This window comes from Mastigoproctus giganteus, chromosome 3, assembly GCF_048544385.1.
Source record: "Mastigoproctus giganteus isolate SK-2022 chromosome 3, ASM4854438v1, whole genome shotgun sequence".
NCBI classification, from domain to species: domain Eukaryota; kingdom Metazoa; phylum Arthropoda; class Arachnida; order Uropygi; family Thelyphonidae; genus Mastigoproctus; species Mastigoproctus giganteus.
The window spans coordinates 193,656,608-193,681,016 of NC_143577.1; the positions used below are offsets into that span (position 1 = coordinate 193,656,608).

Consider the following 24,409-nt stretch of genomic DNA (forward strand, 5'->3'; position numbering starts at 1 on the left):
GTCGCGTTTCTTTTTTGTTGTTCACTACTTGGTTAACATGTTGAATAAATAAATCTTTTTGTGGAACATTACGAAGTCCAAATTCAATATCAATTACGCATTGTTTTTTAGGTGGTAAATTATAATTTAATCCTTTAAATAAAAGTGAAATCTTGTCTTGCAATAGCGTACAGGAGGAAAGATTTGTAACCTGTTGATATGTTGGTTCGTTGCATACTGGGTGAAGGGGTGTTCGTGAACTAGCTGATGTATTCTGTGGGGGGGGGTTGTCACCCAACTCGCATGTACGGTTGTAAGCCCGCGACAATGTATTAGAATTCGCACGAATGTGTCTTGACCTTTCTGATGTTTGCAATTTATTTACGTGTCTGTTTTTTTTATTTCTGAGGCCTGTGCTTCCCGTCGCAAATCTATGGAGGTCTTCAATACAGACCAATCGATCAGATGTAGATAATTTTTTAGTTTATCGCAAAGCTTCCTAACCTGGGAGAGGTATTTTTGTTTATTCGAATATTGAGATTTTAAGGCAAGCTTAACGATATTACGCGATGTGACCAGTGTTAGTTGTTTTATGCCTGAAATTTTTTGATTTAAATTAACCCTGGCAAACTTCGGAACGATGTTGTTTTGAAGACAATATTTTAGAAAAGAAATATGGTAACTTTGGGCCGAGTATCTTAGTGTTGATTTAATGTAATTTTGCACCAAGCCATTCAAAAAATCTCCCATAATTGTGTGTATTGATAGGTTACCCCTGGAGAGACAGGAATTGAATGAAATATTCAATAAGGGTTTAAAAATGAATTAGATAGTATGAATCAGAGCTGTAATGCTCAATACGTTCTATGTTGATATTAATATTTGTAAAATAATGAGTTGACTTCATTATAGTAAGTAGAACGCTTCCGTATGATACTCTCCAGAAATTAAAACGAAAAACTTACATTAGAGTAAAATTTAATTAAAAACCAATTTAACGCAATTAAAAATATTAAAAAGTATCTAACGAAAATATTCAAAACGATTTTCTTTCCTGAAGTTGACAACGCTTTTCGACCGTATGTCGTGATCACAGGAATGAAAATTGGATTATAGTAATTTATCTCCTCCAGCCAGCAAGACCAGTAGTTAACTTATCCCAGTTAAATACATGGATAGTTGAGGCTGAGGGCTTGGAAAAATTTAAAATAATATAAAAAATTTCATGATTGGTAATACAATTTTATAATGCTGATATCGATACTTACCTTAAAAAGTACAAACCCAAAGCCTTTGGAGATGCCAGTACTGCTATCCCTAATAACACGTGCTCCACACACCTCTCCACAGACACTGAATACTTTCCACAAATCTTCCTCTTCAATATCTGAAAAACAAATTCATATCAAAAATACAGAATGGTTCACAATTTACACACTATAGAAAAAATATTACACCTTATAATACATCAAAAGTATGACCATCAGCATTTAAAGATATTCATTCTTGTAAGTGTAACAAATCTTGTAAGATAACATTTGTTACACTATAAGGATGAACAACAATGCTTTGCACTTTTTAAAATCAATTTGATAAACTTATGCTAAGCAAAGCAAGAGGAAGGGTTATCCTGAAGACTAGCATGGAATCAGCAAAATACTTTTTAACAAGAAATAAAACAGAACTAAGTTTTAGAAGGTTTGAAGTTAATTTTATTCCTGCACAGGAGATTAGCATTTGGAATTTGTGGACTGAAAATACACTATATGGCAGCAGCTTTTTGAACAAACTGGACAATGGTAATCCAGCATGTCTGGGGGAGCCTAAGATACTAGTTCATCAAAAACTTGATGGCAAAAGCTTCAATTTCAAGAGATTTATCCCGAGATTCACAAGTGTATTCATATATTTGTGATCTGACGTGGTCAAGTCCTGGCCCAAATGGATGACAAGTGAGGTTAGGAATTTAAATGAGCCAGTTTCAAATGATCACACAATTCTGATTTGTATGAGCATTAATAGGTAACAAAGCCATTAATGGGGTAACATGGGAAAATAAGTTCCTTAAATGGTTTCATTGGAAGTGCACAAAAAGCCCACCAGAAATGACAAATGAGTTGAACAGACACTTCCCAATGATATTTTCACAAGCCCAAATCTCTGGGAATGTTAAGGAGTCAGACTGCTGTAAAGTAAGTGATATAATGATCTTAGAGAAGCATCTAAGATCATTATATAGGGTAGGATGGTTTATATTTGGTTATAATTAAAGACTGCATGTGAATGTATTAACCACTGGGAATGTTAACCCATTAACAGTTGACAAAGGAACTGATCTTCCTTTGTGCATGCAGGAATTTGAAAAAACAGCAAAAAATAATTCAAAATTGTTCACTTTTTCTTTATTTTCAGTCTTTTCTGAACATAAATCTGAAAAATATATTTTTTATTTTAAAAACATATAGTTTTAATTTTTTAAAATTAAAGCTCCCTTTGTCAAATCACACAGCAAAATTAGAGATAGCATTTCCCATACATAGGAAGTGATTAATACACAGAAAGAAAATGGGGTGAAAAACAGAACTACGGTAACTGAAGAATTAATTGGAATGTTAGAAGACAGAAAGCCATCTACCATCACAAGAAGTGCACAATCAGAGAGAAAACTGGCTACCCAATTGCAAACACTGGATGACCTGACATGCTAAGTACACTATCATTTTATGACCTGGACATCTAGGTTACAAAATGGTAGTCTGCTTAGCATGTCTTTATTTCAAATGTGATTGAAAACTTAGAAACATTGAGAGAAACTGTTCAAGTTTCTTTAAACTTTTCCAAGGAATTTTCCCAAAGATGAATAACATAAGCCAAGATATCAGCAGTGGATCAACACTAACAGAATCTAATTCATGATTGCTAATCACACAGAAGGTTGTAAGATGGTGTAAGAGTTGGCAGTCGGATTTTTTGAATTGTATTTCACCAATCATGGCAAAATAGTTTGTTTTTTATCAACATTTGCAATGTATTGATTTGTTACTCAAGAATCAAGGTAACCAAGATGCTATAATTGCTGTAATGGCAACACTGCTTCACTGATCAGTGAAATAAAACTTCACTGGAACAATGCATAATCTTTTGGCAGTTGTGCACATTACTACCAGTAATGTGCTAACTAAATTATACACCACGACAGATTTTTAAAATATCAAACTGCAAACATCCAACAAGTTTCAATCTTGGTGGATTTCTAAGTTCTAGTATACACAAATTCAAAAATAGCTTAATGTAAGCTATACTCAGTAATAGATCACAATGGGAAGAGACAGATTAATATACACCGATGAGCCAAAACATTATGACCAGCAAGCCGTTATGCAAATCGAAGCAACTGCAGGTGAACTAGGGAGAGTGTGTGGGTTGGGACACTGTATAAAAAACACCTGATACTGAGCTCCGTTAATCAGTGTTACTCTTGTTCTTCAGGTGGGAAAGGCAGTGGACGTAAGCGAATTTGACAAAGGCCAAATTGTATTGGCCAGACGACTGGGTAGAGCATATCCGAAACAGCACAGCTGGTGGGGTGCTCACAGTCGGCCGCGGTTAGTACCCACCGAAAGTGGGCCAAGGAGGGGAAACCTACAAACCGCCAGCAAGGTGTTGGATGACCACGGCTCATCGATGCATGAGGGGAGCAAAGGCTCTCCCGGGTGGTACGTGGCAACAGAAGGGCATGTGGTGCAACTCGCCAGTAATTAGAATGCTGGTGATGGGAGTAATGTCTCACAACACACAGTACGTCGAACCCCCTGAAAATGGGGCTGCATAGCTGCAGGCCACTCCGAGTGCCCATGCTAACCATGGTTCACCAGCGACAGTGCCTACAGTGGGCATGCCAGCATTGAAACTGGACCTTGAGTGATTGGAAGGTCATCTGGTCCAATGAATCATGTTCCCTGTTGCACCACGTGGACGGTCGGGTACGCGTGCATCGTTTACCTGGGGAAGTGATGACGCCTGGATGCCTTGTGGGATGAAAAGAAGCCACTGATGTTCTGCTAGGATACCCTGGGTCTGGTCATCCATATGCCAGGCATTCTGATGTCTACTACTTACCTAAACATCATTGCTGACTATGCAAGGATGTACCTGGTCATCATTGCTGACCAGGTACACCTTTGCATGGCAACGGCCTTCCCCTCTGGCAGTGCAGTCTTTCAGCAGGATAATGTGCAATGCCACACTGTCTGGATTGTTCGAGACTGGTTTGTGGAACATGAAGAAGACTTCCAGGTATTGCCCTGGCCTCCAAATACCCCAGACGTCAATCCGATCAAGCATCTGTTGTTTGTGTATAAACAGCAACTCCGATCTGCAGGGTCTCAACCACCTTACAGGAGTTAAAGGATCTGCTGGTTACCTGTTGGTACTAGATACCACAAGACATTTAGAAATCTTGTAGCGTCTATGCCTCACCAGGTACGAGCTGTTTTGGCTGCATGTGGAGGACCAACATCATATTAGATAGGTGGTCATAATGTTTTGGCTCATCGGTGTATGTGAATATACAGAACAGAGATATCACAATATACTAGTAAACAAGAGCCATGAGTTCCTAAATATAACATTAATATAAACTGGCAATAACAGAATTACATCAAGCAAACTACTTACTAAATGACAAGTTGCCTATAAACACTGACTTCTTGTGATCATGAGCCATAGAGTTATTGGCCATGTCAACTCTGATATGGTGGCCTTTCACAACAGAACCATTTCTATTGAAGAAATACACAAAATATAAAATAATTAATACAATCTTTAATTACAATTTTTTTGCTTACTTTCAAGTGCAACTTCATATAATAACAGAAAATTTGTGGCTGCAATTATGAGTTTACAAAAAAAAGAAGATAAAATGACTAATCTAAAAATCTGTTTTGTTCTTGCTTGAATATGTATAACAATAACAACGTCTATTATCCTTATTCTGGAAATTCTAGTGATAACTGAAATGTCTTGTAACATCACCATCATCATATAAATCTGTGATACTCATGGATGCATCTATTGCAATGACATAGTTGTGATTCACTTTTCTTATTCTGCTTCTTGGTCTATTACCATTCATTTTTGCTTCAGATATCTGTTTAGCTGATTACTCTTCTTCCATTCTTTCCTACATGTCCATACAATCTTAGGCATGCTTCACCGGATATTTGTTTCTCCAGAATTTTTTCCTGTTTTCTCTGTTGCAATATGCTTACGCTACTGTTTCCATTTCTTTTTCTTAAAACTCTCATTTTTGAATATTCAAAATGTTTAGATTGATTTCTTTATTTTTTACACTTTTGCAGGTTAAAATATCTTAAAAGCTGTCATAATCAGCTAATTTTTTTTTTTTTTTTTTTTTTCTAAATCAATTTATTTAATAGATCTCCTACACTGTTTTTATTTCTAATGTCAAATCTTCCATCTTCATTAAAGACTGTTCCTAGATACACAAAATTATTTAATTGTTCCAATATTTTTGTTCTTAGGCTTCACACTAAATGTTTTTCATCTCTGAAAAGTTTTGTTTGTGTAACTAATTTTTATGCTAAATTCTCAATCACCTCTAATTTATTCAGCAATTCTTGATGATCTTCAAGCTACTAATAAACAGTACAATATCACTAATAAATAGTAACAATCAAACTTTTACAAATAATAAAGCTAATCTTTGTCATTAACTTACCTTTATTAAATGATCCCTGAAAATAATAACAAGTATGGTGACAGAATGCGGCCTTACCTAAGTTCAGTTTAATTAACCTAAACTCATTTTTCAATATTTCCTTTGATCCTCAATACTGATTTTCCTTCTTTTTTTTTATATAAATACAAACTTTTTATTCCCCTTAAAAGACTATTCTTGATGCCATATTTTTCTAAAATTTGGAAAAGCATATTTCTACGTACTTGGGTGTAAACTTTTTCAAGATCAACAAACCGTAAATACAGATTCTTGTTATGCTCCCATAACTTTTCTAAGTAAAAGTATTCCATCGCTGGACAGTGCAGTGTTGAGTCAGTTTGGTGTGACATAAGCATTGGGAGATCAAAATTGAAAGTAGGAGTGTGTTATAGGCCTAATGACTCTGATGAGTATAATAAGAAACTGTACAGGGAAATAGAGTCGACCAGTAAATCAGAGAGTCTTATAATGGTGGATTTTAATTTCCCGGATATAGACTGGAATTTGTGGGATGGTCACTCCACACTAGCTAGGCTTTTGTGGATTTATTGGATGATTGTTTTCTGCATCAACATGTTCAGGAGGCAAATAGAGGGAGTAATACTCTTGATCTGATTATCAGTGGTGATTCTTCATGCATTAAGAATCTGCAGATAAAGGAACCAATAGGTGGCAGTGATCACAGTGTGCTGAAGTGGGATTTACTCAAAAGAAGTAACTAGCCATCAGGGATAAAGGGGAGGGTTTTTGCTTTCGTAAAGGTGACTATGGTGGTCCGAGACAGTATTTAAATTCTATACGGTGGGGCCAACTGATGATGTTACCAACAGCAATTTCAAAATGGGAAGCATTCAAAGAATTTATCTTGGAAGCTACTGGGCTTTACATATCAACTAAGAAATATTGTTCAAGGTCACGGTGTCAGATGAACTAATGAGACCTATGGCAGAGAAGAAAAGTGCATGGGATACATATAAATTAATGGGTGACATGGAAGCCTATGATAGATATAAGTTAGTCTGTAACCAAGTCACAAAGGATACAAAGAAAAACAACAAAGAGCTCTTTACCAATGTAAACTATAGAAGGAAAGGGATGAATCAGATTGGTCCACTGGATATTGATGGTTCAACTGTTGATGATTCTGCTCAGGTGGCTAACAAACTAAATGAGTATTTTGTATCTACATTCACCCATGAGGAGTTATTCAGGGAGGTGAATGCCATAGGTGAGTTAAACTCTAGCAGTGAGCTAAATGATTTTGTAATAACTGAGAGGAAAGTGGAGGAGAAATTGAAGATAAACATAAAAAAGGCACCCGGGGTGCATGGGATCTATCCAGTTATATTAAAGGAGGTAGCAAAGGAAGTAAGCAAAACCTTATCCATAATTATGAGAGCTTCTTTGGACTCAGGGGAGGTACCCATGGACTGAAGATGTGACCCCAATTCACAAAGGAGGATCAAAGGGCGACACAAGTAATTATAGACCTTTTAGTTTAACTTCTGTTCCAGGAAAATTAACGGAGGCACAGGTTAAAGAAGCATTACAGGATCATCTAGACAAGACTTCAGTTATAGCTCAGACACAGCATGGTTTTGTTAAGGGAAAGTCTTGCCTGAATACTATGATGTGGTCACAAAGGAACTGGATGCAGGGAATAACTTTGATATCATATATTTGGATCTTATAAAGGCTTTTGATACTGTTGCACGTGGAAGACTGCTGAACAAATTGGGGCAGTGCGTTGCATTGGAAGCAAATTGCTGCTATGGATAAAGGGATGGTGGAGTGGGAGAAGACAGAGTGGTAATCAATGGACACTGCTCTTTGTGGACTAAATGTTATTAGTGGAGTCCCTCAGGGTTCAGTGTTGGGTCCATTGTTGTTTTCTGTATTTATAAATGATATTGATGATGGTATATCAAGCTTAATGTCCAAGTTTGCAGACCATACGAAGGTTGGCAGGGTTATTAAGGCCACTAATGACAGTTCGCTGCTGCAACAGGATCTAGAAAAGTTGTAGAAGTTGATAGCTTAAATAGATTCAAGGCAGAAGTAGACAACCATTTAGTGCAAGTGGATGGGTGAAATGAGAAGCGTGTTTTTTTTTTTTTTTTTGGCTGATGCTATATAAGCTTGCTTTCTTGCATCATGTGCCTTTACTAATGCTAATGAAATCTGTTTGGTTTAAAACCTGACTGTTCTTCCCAAAATTACATTCAACAATTCTTTGACCTGTCTGCCATGAGATACTTATATACATTTTAATTGTTACTAGAAGGAGTGAAATTCCTATGTAATTTCAACATTCATCTTTATTTATCTTTTTTACTTATATATTAATACAGTTAATGCCTTGCTTCAATTTTATAGAAATTTACTGCTGCATAATGTTCTGTAAATACCGCTATTTTCTCTCCAGCTTTTGGCAATTGAGGTCTAATTTCATGTACTTCTTTCCATACTCAATAATAGAAATGGAAATCTTTTCCACTTCTTCAATGAGGTTTTAATTCCTCTGTTTAGAAAATGAAAGTATTTATTCCATACTTCTTTTGTTTTTTAGCTTTTCCCCTGTTTGGAGATAACTAAACACCAAAAGATTTTCCCACCTTCCAAAGTATCCTTCTGTTACCAGTTTTCAGTACCTTTCTCAAAATCTTACCAAGAATTTTCTTTAGTCCTGTTCACACAAAACTGCCCTCTTTCACTTTTAATTGTAATCCTAATAAGTATTTATTAGTTTTATTTGTAAAAAATTGGTTATATTTTTTTCCCTTTTCTGTAACTGCTTCTTTAACTTCTTCAGTCCACCACAGATTTCTGAACTTCCTACCTTTATAGACCAACTAACCTTTTTTTGTACAGTCTTTTTTTAAATTCTTAATTTAAAAGTGCATTATCACCAGGAACACCATTTAAATTCAGAGTACGGTTTCTATAATTAATGGCTTCTGACAAATCAGCACTAATTATTATTTTTAATTTGCACTATACAAGATGGTCATTTCCAATCGCAAAATTTTGCAATATGTCCTTTTAACTTCAGAGTTGTTTAGGATTCTTTTCTATACTGACACGTTCCTTTTCTACAGCTAACAATGCCTTTGTTTCTATTATGCACTCTCTCCTACCAGGTAAACCTGTGGCCATTTTTACTCTTAGCTACTCTGCAGCTAAGAGTACATAGCCCACACAAAAGCATTGTGGCCATCTACCATTTTTTAAAGGTTTACAAAATGTCTTCAAAATATCTCTGTAGATGTAATCGTCATTTCCTACCCTGCTATTTAAATCTCCACCCAATACTATTCTTTCCTTATCATTAGTTTCTGCTGCTCTTTATAAGATACCTTTCCATTTTATATTTTGCTAATATAACTCCACTGGATATATTTCCAAGAAAATTAAGCTTATTCTCAAGTAGTGTAACAGTTTTTGTTACAATTCCTTCACTGTATCTTAAAAAAAATTGTTCTGGTTTATACTCTGGCATGGTGGTATACAATAAATCATGAATGCAATCATTAATCATATAATCTGAACCACAATCCACTCAGAATGCATGTGCTGCTGCACTCTCACTCCTGACTACTCAGGCCTAAGTTCCGAATAAATTAAAATACATAATGGTGGTTCTGAAAGTGAAGTGGGTAACTACTTCCTAGTCAGTCTGACTTCAGTGGAAAATCATAGAAGCAATGATCAATGGTGCAGTACAAGATCATTTAGATAGAAATAAAATTTTGAAGAAAAAACAGCATGGTTTTGTAAAGGGAAAAACATGTTTAACCAACCTGATCAGTTATTGTGACCTTGAGCTGAAAGTAGGAAATAATTTTGACATTGTTTACCTTGATTTCAGCAAGGCACCTGACTCAATCTCTCTCATGAGAGATACTCTGTATCTCCCAACATTCATCATGATGAATGTTTCAAGAAATAACACACATAAAATCATATAAGTAATAAACATTTAAAATGTCTGAAGTGTTTTTTAAAATGTTTTACCATACAGTTTTCTATAATAGCCCATTTAAGCTTGAAAATAAATAATTTTTGTAGAGTTGATTTTTGGTAGCAATTTTTAAAATTTTTTTTGAGGTGGATCAGACAGCAGAAAAATGCTGGACTGCAAAGGTTAATAGTTACTATTCAGACTATTCCTCCAAGAATTCCCCAATGTTGTTTTTGATTTTCTTAAATGACACTGACAAACGTATACACGGGGAACAATGACAAAATATGTAGATGATTTCAAATGTCAGTTGAGCACCAAGCAGCACTGCACTTCTTCAGGCCTGCTTAGATAGACTTCAAGGATGGTCAGAAAGGCAGCAGCTATGTCTTAATGCAGCAAAATGCAAAACCTTCCATTTGGGGAATAGCAACCCAAAATGTTCATACAATTGGTGGGATTGGATTAGAAACAGGTATTTGAGAGTTAGACACAAAGTTCTCCAAAGCAGTGCAGACAGGTAGCAAGGAGAGCCTTTGGTGTCATATTTAGTGTCATATTTGGTGTCATATTAGTGATTCATCAAATATTTGCTTGTAGGGATAGGGAATTCATAATCCCACCGTTATATATATAAAATTAAGAAACTTTACCCCAATACTCTTTTGTAGAATGCTTCAGCACGCCGAAATAGCTCTTTAATTTTGTATGGTTAATAGGTATAGTGTTATTGCTTAACATATCCCACACTACATCTAAATTATATTCAACGTATTGGAAGGAAGTTATTCAAATTTGTTTCTAAATTATTTTCATTAATTTGTTTTTTTAACTATTACTCTCTGCAAATTTTTTTATTGATTTCATTAGACACAATGCCTTCTGTCATCCAGGGTTATATGGTGGGGGTTTGATGTGTTGGTGTTCGGTTTGGGGGTTCTTAGCTATCAATCGTGGACGTGTCGAGCCATTCATGCATCTTTGAAGTCAATTGAACATAAAATTATTTAATGACTTCTCTCCTTCAAAGACGCATGAATGGCCGATACGTCTGCAATTGAGAGGTAAGAACCCCCAACCCGAACACATCAAACCCCCACCATATAACCCTGGATGACAGACGGCATTGTGTCTAATGAAATCAATAAAAAAATTTACAGAGAGTAATAGTTAAAAAACAAATTTGAATAACTTCCTTCCAATACGTTGAATATAATTTAGATGTAGTGTGGGATATGATGTTAAGCAATAACACTATACCTATTAACCATACAAAATTAAAGAGATTTTTTGCCTGAGTTTTTCTATTAGAGACTTCTGATAGAAGCAAATTTTATTACATTTTGTGATAAAGTATATAAGTCTGCAAGAGTAGCTCATGGTGTCTTGTCAATGATATCAAGGAATTTTTCTAGCAGGGAGAAGGAGGTGATTATTCCTCTGTATAAGGCAATGGTCAGACCACACATTGAGCACTGTATACAGGTCTGGAGGCCCCATTTTAGGAACGATGTAGAGCTGCTAGAACGAGTACAGACAAGGGCAATGAGATTGGTAAATGGAACAAAAGGATTGCTCTTACAAAGAAAGGCTAAAGTTCTGCAAAATGCAGTGTCTGGAGACTAGGCATCTGTGAGGTGATCTGATTAAGGTGTATAAGGCTTTGAGCAACCTCAATGCTGATGGGATTTTTCCTCTTATCCAGATTAATTAAATTAAAGGAGGGATTAAATGCATGGAACACAAATTATCAGGAGACACAAATGTCTATGGTAGATATAAGATTGCCTGTAATCAAGTCACAAAGGACATTAGGCAAGCAAAGGCAGATAAAGAGAAATATTTGGTAAAGGGTGCAAAAAAAAAAAAAAAAAAAATGGTTCAATTGTTGATGATTCTGCTCAAATAGCTGACAAATTTAATGAGTATTTTGCATCTACATTCACACATGAGCAAGTTTGTAGAGAAGTAGAGGCCAGAAGCTTATCAAACTTCAATAGGAAGTTAAATGATTTTGTAATAACTGAGAGCAAAGTGGAGAAGAAATTACTGAAGTTAAACATAGGAAGGCACCTGGGCAGATGGGATCTATCCAGTTATATTAAAGGAGGCAGCAAAGGAAGTAAGCATGCCCTTAGCCATGATTATGAGGGCATCCTTGGACTCAGAGTATGTTCTCACAGACGGGAGATGTGCAAATGTATCCTCAATTCACAAAGGGGAATCGAAAGGTGACATGAGTAATTACAGACCAGATAGTTTAACTTCGGTTCAGGGGAACATTATGGAGTCACTGGTTAAAGAAGCACTGCAGGATCATCTAGACAAGAGTGCAGTTATGGTTCAGACACAACATGGGTTTGTTAAGGAGAAGTCTTGTCTGACCAAATTGATTGAATACTATGATGTGGTCACAAAGGAACTGGAAACTGGATGCAAAAAGTAATTTTGATATATACTTCGATTTTAGGGAAACTTTTGATACTGTCGCACATGGAAGACTACTGTACAAGTTGGAGCAGCATGGCATTAAAGCAATGCCATACTGCTCCAACCAATGCCAATGCCAAGTATGGCAATGGATAAAAAGACGGTTAAGTGGCAGAAGACAGAGTGTGGTAATCAATGGACACTGCTGTTCTTGGACTAATGTTATTAGTGGAGTTCAACAGGAATTTGTGTGAGCCCCTGGTTTTCTGTATTTATCAATGATATTGATGAAGGTATAGCAGGCTTAATGCCCAAGTTTGCAGATATGAAGGTTGGTAGGGGTGTTAATGACAGTATACTACTGCAAGAGGATCTAGAAATGTTAGGCAGATGGGCTGAGAAGTGGCAATTGAAGTTTAAGATTGACAAATGCAAAGTACTGCATCTGGGTAGCTGTAACCCCAGAGTAATATACCAAATGGTGGTACTACACTCACCGGTAGTGGAGAATGAAAAAGACCTGGGGGTGATTGTGCAGTCAGATATGAAGCTTTCTGAGCAGTGCATACAGGCTGCAAGAGCAGCTCATGGGGTCTTGTCAATGATATATAGGAATTTTATTAGCAGGGATAAGGAGGTGATTATCAATGAGAGTGTGGTAATCAATGGACACTGCTGTTCTTGGACTAATGTTATTAGTGGAGTTCAACAGGAATTTGTGTGAGCCCCTGGTTTTCTGTATTTATCAATGATATTGATGAAGGTATAGCAGGCTTAATGCCCAAGTTTGCAGATATGAAGGTTGGTAGGGGTGTTAATGACAGTATACTACTGCAAGAGGATCTAGAAATGTTAGGCAGATGGGCTGAGAAGTGGCAATTGAAGTTTAAGATTGACAAATGCAAAGTACTGCATCTGGGTAGCTGTAACCCCAGAGTAATATACCAAATGGTGGTACTACACTCACCGGTAGTGGAGAATGAAAAAGACCTGGGGGTGATTGTGCAGTCAGATATGAAGCTTTCTGAGCAGTGCATACAGGCTGCAAGAGCAGCTCATGGGGTCTTGTCAATGATATATAGGAATTTTATTAGCAGGGATAAGGAGGTGATTATCAATGAGAGTGTGGTAATCAATGGACACTGCTGTTCTTGGACTAATGTTATTAGTGGAGTTCAACAGGAATTTGTGTGAGCCCCTGGTTTTCTGTATTTATCAATGATATTGATGAAGGTATAGCAGGCTTAATGCCCAAGTTTGCAGATATGAAGGTTGGTAGGGGTGTTAATGACAGTATACTACTGCAAGAGGATCTAGAAATGTTAGGCAGATGGGCTGAGAAGTGGCAATTGAAGTTTAAGATTGACAAATGCAAAGTACTGCATCTGGGTAGCTGTAACCCCAGAGTAATATACCAAATGGTGGTACTACACTCACCGGTAGTGGAGAATGAAAAAGACCTGGGGGTGATTGTGCAGTCAGATATGAAGCTTTCTGAGCAGTGCATACAGGCTGCAAGAGCAGCTCATGGGGTCTTGTCAATGATATATAGGAATTTTATTAGCAGGGATAAGGAGGTGATTATCCCCTTGAGTACTGCGGACAGATACTCTTATTGGGTGGGGGGGGGGGGTCACAGACTAAAAGATTAATGGTAGGCAGAGGCGAAAGATTCTTGCACTGCTTCTATTGTAATGAGCAGCAGCCTAGAGCAGTGGTCTCAAACTGGTGGCTCCCGAAGCAATTTTACACGGTCCGTGAATACATTTCAATTATGTATTTGTTGTAAATACGGTGCTTATAATTTTAGAGACATAGAGATATGGACTGAGCTTATGTGCGCGACTGCTATTGAAGGAAAGAGATAGAATGAATAGGTTGGGGCTTTGTCTTTGTCACTGTATGCCAGGCCACATGACGGGGTAAGGTGGGAGAACTTCCCACGTCGGTACAATCAGTAAATTTAGTTCGATAGCTGACAGTTGGTGGCGCTTCAGTATTGTGGTGTTTCCGATTTTTTCTATTGAGTTGGTATTTCTGATATATATTTTCCTTGTCAGTCACTAGTTGGTTAGCTGGATGCACAGCTGCGCAGTTCATATTGCTATGTAGATGGAGACAAACTAACGTATGGCCCATCAGCTGCTTTCAGATCGTGCATTCGGCCCGCATGCAATTTGAGTATGAGACCACTGGCCTAGAGAGCAAGTTTCTGGGAGTCATCATGGAACAAGTAAATACATGGGCAACTAAGAGTAATAACAAGTGCATGAATACTTATATGTACACTAATGCTAGAAGTATACTAAATAAAATTAATGAATTTGAAGTGCTGATCAAGACATCAAAGGCAGATCCTTGGGGTTGAGGATCCTTGGTCCCTGAGGTTATCACCGACATTCTCTCAGATATGCCAGACAAGCTGTACTTGCTACCAGGGAGTCTAAAATGCTAATGGAACTGATAATTTTATTGTTTGACACTCAAGTCAAGTGGACCCAATTTCAGCAAAGTCCGGACGGTCTGTGACAGCCAAATCCTCTGCCTGCACCTTCACAAGGGTGGCACTGTTAGTAATCCTGGGTATAACCTCCATGCAAAAAAACATGGTGGGTGACCACCCAGGTGCGAACCAATGTAAGCAGGGGTCGAGGTGTGGCACCCACACCACATGGAGAAATGCTGCCCCTCTGTGTTACCAGGCAGTACTAGGTGGTAGATGACTCTCATCAACTGGTGTAATACCACCACTTTGCTTATTGGAGGCTTGAAGTGGTGGAACCCATGTTTCGTCTCCAGAGCTAAGTTCCGGCCAACCCTTCCCCATCTCTTCCATCATGCAGTATGATTGATGACTTTTGAGGTTATGACGAACAACGTGGCGAGATCCAATCTTCCTTACATTTTGAGGGTACAGCTCTAAAACGGTGTTTGCAGGCCACTAGTTAGTACATTGGACCGAACCTATTGGTAACTCTCTAGGAGGCTTCCGGATCAGCTAGCATATAATCTTGCTACCTCTACTCTGCCAGATAGTGACTGGAGGGAGTCCGAGTAGTGTGTATGCATGGGGGCATTGTCGAGGCCATGTTATGTCAAGGATCTGGGTATATTCTTACCATGTGTATGCCATATCCAAAAATTTCATTACTTCATACAGCATGTCCCCACCCCCACTTTTCTTTACTATTGAATACACCATGAATTGTCAAACTAATAGAGTAAGCTTATCTGCAAAAAGATCTAAACCTCCCAAACACTTCCTAGTTCATTTCACAAATATAAGTGGTCTCAATTCTAATCTCAATGATGTCCATTTCCACTTGCAGTCTGCCAAATCCCATGTACTTTTTCTGACAGATTCTCAGTTATCAGTTAATTCAACTACTGCTCATCTCAGTTGCCCAAATTATTCACTGTATGATTCCTTTCGCCACAAAGGTGGTACTTGTGCATATGTCCATTCTGATATTCCCTATCAGAGACATGATAATTTGGAATCTCCTCTTTTCGATCTTCTCTAGCTTAAAATCTCTCTACCTCATTGTGTCAAATTCATCTGTTGTCTCTACCGTTCTCCCAACTCCACTAATCACTTGGAGCTCTTTGACTTCCTCTCTTTGCAACTTGGCTTTCTCCAGTCCAATTTTCCTAACAGTGAGGTAATTTTCCTTGGTGATTTTAATGTTCACAACTCCAGCTGGCTTCAGTTTTCTAGTCACACCGACCCGGCTGGTCGAGATGTTGAGGCTTTTACAATTATATTGGTGGCTGGAACAACGTTGGATATTACAAATTGCAAATTTGACAGGAGAGCCAATTTAATGGGAATGTAATAAAAGCTACATAGTTGTCAAGGAAATCTCACATCCAACGTTGTTCCATTGTAATAAACGTTTTCCAACAAAGGAAAAAAAAAAACAAATAGAATTTTTTTTTTTTTTTGAAATTTTTAATAAAAACAGAGGAAAGTTTAATATTGTCCAAAATTACATTGAACACTTACATCAGAATTCGATAAAAAAGCATCAAATTAAGTGAAATGAAATTTAAAAAATTAAAATTAAAAATCAGAAATAGAACACACATCAGATCCAAACATTGAAATCGGTATTCTCATGCACTTGGAATATTTTCATAAAACTCGCAGTGTGTAGGGTCCATTAGGTATTTTGTCATGTCCATAAGATCTTTCTTTTTTGCTTTTGAGATTGGAAGAGGGGCTGAGTGGTAGTTTACAGTACTTAATCACCTTCGGTTTCACTGGGAAAACAGGGTCATGGTGCCATGGCCTCAACGTGTTGTGTCTCTCTCTCTCTTAAGTTGAGAGTAACTGGGTCATCTGCAGTCATCTTCAACCACACATACTGAGTGATCTTCATTTCTGTCTTAATTTTTCTGGGGGCAATATAGTTGAGATCCTTGAAGTCGGCCTGGCTCATTTTAGTGATCATGAAAGGCCTGTTTATCTTGGCATTCACAATGACTGACTTCCAGTCTGAAGGGACAAGTGGTTTGGCCTTTTTTTTTTAGCAAGCTCAATAAGTGCAAAGTCCCTGTCACAGGGCAAAAAACTGTGCCCCGTGATTAAAAATTTTTGATCTATCTCACTGAAGTAACGTAATGATATCAAGTACCGGTACAACTTAATGATGTTCCAGTTGTTATTCTGACCCATGCAGCGGTCAGACCATACAATCAGTTTTCTTTCTTGGCCAATGGGTAGCGGCTCGTATGATGGGGTCACATATTTTAATATGCACGATCCAATTTCTTTAGATCCACGCTTGGCTAAGCTTTCATGCCATAAGAGCATGTTAGCCTGATTTTCTGTCATATTGTGGATGCACAGGTTGTACGTCGAATATTGGTGATGATAGTAAATATCAGAGTGCGTTAACATGGGCGTAAATAAAATCTGTTGTAAGTCAACGCAAAGCGTTACGAAATTCGCATTTTTTGAATCATTGGCAAGGGTTTTATATGCTTGGTCAGTTTCGTGTGATGAATAAGACTTTCTTGTTCAATCTTATTCCGCTCTTCTTTATTGTGAGCTAGGATCAGGCAGGCACAGTTTTTATCACACTGTTTGCAGGTATCTCACCGCAGTGCACCAAATCGCAAATTGAACTCTTTTGAAAATTTTTCTGTACGTTGTGGAATTTGTAGGACTGTCAGGGTACTTTTCTTGAAATAGGCAATACATTTTAGTTAAGTTTAAGTCAGGGCTCAAAAAAATTTTCGATGAAACATTTCTACTGTAGTGACTAACTTCAGTCGGGAAAGAAGCAATATGCTCTCTGATATTCGACTTTACAGGTGCATCAGCAGTGTGTGGACGGCTGAAATGCAATCCCCTTTTATCTTTCGGTGCGACCTCCGCATCTTTCATTTTTTGTTGTAATATCTGTACCCGTCTCAGGGAGATAGTAAATGCGGTGCACAATGTCTTCTGACAAACAGGCTTCCCATTGAGACTACACTTGGTCGTCGACTTACGACCTATGCGACTTACGACCACAAAAAAAAATAATAATAAATCAGGAAGTCACTACTGAGGACACCCATAACCCAGGTGAGGAGGCACATCGATGATGGGAGGCCTGAAGACAGCACCAGGCACATACACTCAGTCGCTCTCTCACATACACCCAGTCGCTTTCAAGCATCTGTTGCGTGTGGTGTATTAATTAAAATTCTACTGAAATACGCATAAAATGTTTAGTAAAAGGAAAATGTCTTCATCTACATATATGCCACTAAGAAGTCAAGGAAAACTATTGATTTAGAGTGTAAAATGAAAATTATCCAGCAGTATGAAGGCGAAAAGAAAGTGAATACGATAGCACGTGACTTGAAGTTATCACATTCCACGGTATCGACGATACTTAAGGACAAAGAAAGAATTCGGGAAGCTGTGAAAGGTTCTGCACCTATTAAGTCTACAATGTTAGCCAAACAACGACAGGAACCCATCCATGAAATGGAGAAATTGTTGTTTGTGTGGATGGAAGATTTAATACAAAAAAATACACCCATGAGTCTTTACACAGTGCAAGCAGTTTGTTTCAGAGTTTAAAATCACGCGCTGGAGACGATTACGCAGAAGATTTTCAGGCTAGTACTGGGTGGTTTAAGCGTTTTAAAAAAAGATTTGCTTTGCATAATGTATCTTATAAATAAACAACTCCTACCTCAACCCAAGAACATGACCCTGACGATGCACAACCCAGCACAAGCAAAGATTAAAAATTGACTTTGTAAATTTCATTTGTATTAATTTTTACATTAATTTTAGATTGTATTTTTGTGTTTACAGTACATTATGTACAGTATTATTTTTCACATTATGTACAATATAATTATATATTGTAGTTTTGTTTTTTTATAAACAGTATGAATAATAAACCAATTAAAATGCAGAGAACGTTTGAATTTAACCTCAGAGAGAGAGATAGCCTAGGAGTAAAAACGAAGGTATGTACAGTATCGCTAAGTAAAAGATGAAAACATTACTGTCTTTAAAATGAAAAATAAAAGATGATAAAAATTTAAAAGATTATAAAAATAAATTATAAAGATGATGAAAAGATTAGAAAGGTTAAAAAATACTGTTAATAAATATATAGCCGACATACGACATCGACTTACGACCTGTCAGTCAGAACAGAAGTCGGTCGTAAGTCGACGACCAACTGTATAATCAAAACCAGCCAATCGTGTTGAAGTCGAATCTGTTTTATTTGGATGTCTTCTTTTTTGGCTCTGTAAAGGTAATTAACTTGAGCAGCAAAAGAGTTTGTTCATTGTAACTCACCTCGTGAAACTGTCGGAATAAATCAAGGACCCATGGAAGGGTGAGGTCACTGCGCCCTGACTTCTTGCACTTTGCTAAACAACCTCGAGGACTGGACGGTGGTTTTTTATCCAGAACAACTTTTCCCGTATGCCGATTCACGTAACTTTTACCACTGTCTTTCAAACATTTATGCTTTTTGTCTTTCCACTCCGCAATGTTCAACACCTGTTTATGGTTGTTAACACTGTCTAAATCACTATTAGATACCTGCATTTTAGCAACAAACTTGACAGAACTGAAACCAAAATGAATTGTAACCTCTGGCTCACTGTTACACATCCAATGTTTCTCCACAACCTGAAATCGAGACATGCGCTCTTTAAACTGATTTATCACTATCTACCGGTGAGTTTGAGAACTAAAACTTTACACATTCCGATTCAGCAAGTCACAACCAACGTTATTCCACAAAAAAAAAAAGACTTTGCCAAAATAGTCACATCCAACATTGTTCCAGCCATCAATTCAATTACTGGCCCCGGATGCCAAGCGATTCTCTGAGCTCCATAAAGTGATTCAAAGCGTTCTCCTTTAAAGGAATCACTCTTCTTTTAAGTTCCACGTTAGTTCCTCTTAAGTTCTTAAAAAAAGCACTGTAGACTTCATCTTACAAGTTGTAAGTTAAGTCAGGAAAGAAAAGACAACTTTCCTTTTAATTTTATTAGAGTTACTAACCCAACTAACCTAACAACCGCTTGGCCACTCGTGGCATTACTCCTGCCTCCCCGTGGCGGGGCCGGTAACCTGAGTGGGAAAGCCAACCCTCAGGGCCAAAAGGAGTATAAAATGGACAAAGAAACCTTTCCCTCACTTGATCAGTTGAGATCACCTACTGATCAAGACCAACCTAATCACGACACTTATCAAAATAAAAGACAAAAAACAGATCTATGTCAACAAGATCACCCAGCCTTTCTCCTTATTCATTCTGTATCAGATTACCCTGTTAGCAAATTATCCCCATTTCTAATCCAGAAATGCTTGGAAAATGCTGCAGGATCACAGAAGATGGTAAAGCGATTACAGTCTGGAGATCTGCTTGTAGAGACAATGAAGCCAAAACACACAGAATTATTATTGAAACTGACTACTTTCGGTGGAATTCCCGTGAAAATAATGCCTCATGCCACTCTGAATACATCAAAAGGAGTTATAGCAGAGTGGGATCTGATTAACATCTCAGAGGATGAAATTGTACAAGAATTGACAGATCAAAGAGTAATACATGCAAAAAGAATATTAATCCAGAAAGATGGAGAATTAAAGCCAACAAGGAACATAATACTGACCTTTAGTACCCCAAACTTACCAACAATGGTTAAAGCAGGGTATCTGAATTGTCGTATACGTCCATATATACCGAATCCCATCAGGTGTTACAAATGCCAGAAATATGGACACTCCCAGGTAGCATGCCGTGGCACTATGATTTGCCCAAACTGTGGTTCAACAGAACACACTCAAGCTGATTGTACCGTAACCTCCTTCACCTGTCCCAATTGCAAAGGTAACCATCCGGCATATTCAAAAAATTGTGAAATGTGGAAAGAAATACAAAAATATAAAACAGAAAACAAAGTAACGTATCAGGAAGCCAAAAAGCACATTATGCACTTTATGCCGAAACACACGTATGCACAAGCAACCCAACACAATCATTCTATTGCTACTCAAACTGACATTGCAGTCCCTCCAAACATTTCTTTTGCAGATTGGGCCAGGTCTGTGCTTAATGCTAAGCCACAACCTGCCAAACACAAGCAAATGGAACAAGGAATTAATACTCCAATTTCAGTTCCGCCTAACATGCCTGAAACTACAAAAAAAGCAGAAAAAACAGTACCTACAGATCATGCTCAGACCAAGAAGAAACTATATTAGAACTTCATGCAGAAGAACACATGGATACAGAGAGACCGGTTTTCCCAAAGAAAGACAGAAATAAATCAGATCGTTACAAACTGCTTCAAAAAAAAACAGACAGATCAAAACATAACTCCTAAAAGCAAGTAATGCAGCACATACTTCAATGGAATTGCAGAGGCATACGAGCCAATATTGATGATATATATGACCTGATTAATAAGTACAATCCAGTGAGTGTTTGTCTGCAAGAAATAAATTTAACACCACAGGTAACTCTCTCAATTAGAAACTTCACAATGTACAGAAAAGATAGGAATACTGCAAAATCCGCACATGGAGGAGTAGCAATACTAGTTAACTCTAAAATCCCAGTTCGACATATCTCTCTACAAACTGACTTAGAAGCTGTTGCTGTGCGTATTGTGCGTGGAATAACACTAACTCTGGTTTCAATATACCTCCCACCAAACAGACTTTTCATGCTTAAAGAACTAGAAAATCTTATAGCACAATTGCCAAAACCTTTCTGCCTTTTTGGAGATTTCAATGGGCATCACCCATTGTGGGGATCTTCAAGCATGGATAAAAGAGGACATATGATAGAGACATTACTGAATCAACAGCAGTTAACCTTGCTAAATACTGGCCATCACACTTATGTCCATCTACCCACAGGCTCCACTTCAGCAATTGATCTGTCAATCTGTTCTCCCATACTGTTCCCCAGTATGGAGTGGTCAATCTTATATAATCTTATATCATTTTCCAATTATATGTAAAATACAAACAAAACAATCCCACTCTCCAGATTACAGAGTAAAATGGAAATTCACAAAAGCGAACTGGACAAAATATTCATTCTGTGTTTATTTTGATGATCAATTTATTAAAACACAACCAATAGATAAAGTCACAGAGCACATCACTGCACAAATTTTGGCAGCAGCTTCTCAGGCAATTCCTCAATCCTCTGCAAACCAAAAAAGACATGCAAAACACTGGTGGAATGAGGCCTGTAACAGTGCAAAACGAGAAAAAAATAAAGCTTGGAACCTATTTCGTAGATTTCCTACAACAGCCAACCTCATTTTATATAAAAAACAAAAGGCAAGGGCACGACAAATCAGGAAACAAGCCAAAAAAGAAGCATGGATAACATTTGCCAGTACCATCACGAAGGACACCAGCAGTCGGCTAATATGGAAGAAAATCCAACAATTAAATAATAAGTACATTCCCTTTTCTGCTCCAATCTTGATTAAGAATGGATGAGAACTGTCCTCCCCAAAGGAAATAGGTGATTTTCTTGGAGACCTTCAGTCAAATATCATCAGCTTCTGCGTACGACAATCCTTTCCTGAAAATCAAAACCTCTGCAGAAAAATATAAATTAAATTTCAACACCACCCAATTCCTTCCTTATAATCAACCATTCATCCTAGCTGAACTCCAAGAAGCTCTGAACAGATCAGCAAACAGCTCAGCAGGACCGGACGGAATCTACTATATAATGCTTAAACACCTAAATAATACAGCTTTAAGATTATTACTAGTATTGCACACCCGAATATTTCTTGAATGTGTTTATCCTTCCTCATGGCATCATTCTGTAATTCTTGCCTTTCCAAAACCAGGAAAGGATCAATCGCTTCCACAAAACTACCGACCAATTTCCCTAACCAGCTGTTTGAGTAAAACACTAGAAAAAATGATACATAGAAGATTAAAATGGATACTAGAAAGCAAAATGCTACTAAATATCAACCAATATGGTTTTCGACAAAACAGATCCTGCTTGGACCTTATGGTAAGAGCCAAAACTAACATTCGGAATGCATATGTTAAAAATGAACATCTGGTAATGGTGAGTCTAGATATTGAAAAGGCATTCGATACCACATGGAGGTATGGCATTCTTCGAGAGCTGTATATCCTAGGGTTGAGAGGACACATACCTCAATTCATCCAGAACTTTCTCAAGTGCAGAACTTTTCAAGTTCGTCACCAGAATGTACTTTCACAATATTTTATTCAAGAAGAAGAGGTGCCTCAAGGGTCCATACTTAGTCCTATCCTCTTCGCAATTAGACTGAATACCATGACGCAGAATATTCCCAAAACCGTAGAAATATATGTGTATGCCGACGATCTTGCTATATCATGCCATTCACCAACCATTAACAGGATAGAGAGACAGTTACAACTTTCCATAAATAAGTTAGAGACATGGACTGTACAAAATGGTTATCGCCTGTCAAAACAAAAGACAATTGCAGTTCATTTCTGTAAAAAGTGCAGATTACATCCAGAGCCTGAACTTAAATTAAAAAACCAACCAATCCCTCTTGCCAGCAATATCCGCTTTTTAGGTTTAATATTAGATACTAAACTTAATTTTTCCATGCACATAACTTATCTCAGAACTCTCTGCTTGAAAAAACTCAATATACTCAGAGCTATCTCTGCCATGGCATGGGGTGCAGATAGAAGCACTCTCCTGCATTTGTATCGTTCGCCATCAGGTCCCGTCTAGATTATGGTTCAATAGTATATGACTCAGCTAGGAAAACTGTACTTACAAGACTGAATACAATACAGCACAGTGCTCTTCGCACTGCTCTTGGAGCTTTTCGAACATCTCCGGTCCAAAGTCTCTATATAGAGGCAAACGAACCACCACTCCACCTCAGAAGGAAAATGTTACTCCTCAACTATGCAGCCAGGATTAAAAGCCTTCCAGATCATCCGAATCAACCGCTACTTTTCAATCCTGAAAGGGTAACATTCTATAACAATAAACCCACTGAAAATAGACCAACTGGTATTAGACTACAAGATTTGATGTATTGCTGGAATGTTCATTTTCAAAACACACCCAAAGAAACCAAAATATCTGATCTGTCTTGGTCCTCAAACCCACCTTACTGTGATACCTATTTCTAACAATAGGGAAAAATGTCCATGGAAAGCTGTTACATCAAGCAACTGCATGAAGGACATGCCGCTAGCAATGCGCAGAGCTGCTTAATATATACTGATGGCTCAAAATCAGAAGATGCCATAGGTGCTGCAGCAGCACACACTTGTTCCTGATCATGGGCGATGACCCTCCTGTATGCATGCATTGTTCATCACAACTTACAGTTCGACATATTCTGTTAGATTGTTCGTATTATTCCCATATCAGAAATGCTACCTTCCTTTCTCTGACACAAATGCAAGAACCTTTATTACTAACCCACCTATTGGGAAACAATGCCAATCTGGATGAGCTTTTCGATTATCTCAAACAAATTAGACTTTATGAATATATCTAATAACAAATAAGGCAAACTCCGATACCATTCCAAATATTTGAATAGGCACATTTTGGCCTCAGTTGCCCTTGTGCCCAAAAACCTCTACATCAACAACAACAATTCAATTACTAACAACCTCACACAGATTGTTCGTTTACCTACAAGAATACCGGACAATCCTAACCATACAGCCAACACGGTCAATCTTTTTTCTCACAAACAACCCTTCTAAGTACACGGTCGAAGTGAGAGGTCCTTTAGGTAATAGATTTTGT

At 37.6% G+C, this 24,409-nt stretch overlaps 1 protein-coding gene across 1 annotated transcript in view; it reads right to left on the reverse strand.

Annotated features, from left to right (window-relative positions):
- Window positions 1–24,409, reverse strand: part of LOC150088534 (RNA-binding protein 34-like) — a 101,818-nt gene that overhangs the window by 13,589 nt on the left and 63,820 nt on the right. Inside the window, exons 8-9 of the mRNA XM_090370790.1 lie at window positions 4,657–4,760; window positions 1,248–1,366 (exon numbers count right to left, since the gene is read on the reverse strand). Coding sequence (XP_090226916.1) covers window positions 1,248–1,366; window positions 4,657–4,760 — 223 coding nt within the window. The remainder of the gene's footprint in view (window positions 1–1,247; window positions 1,367–4,656; window positions 4,761–24,409) is intronic.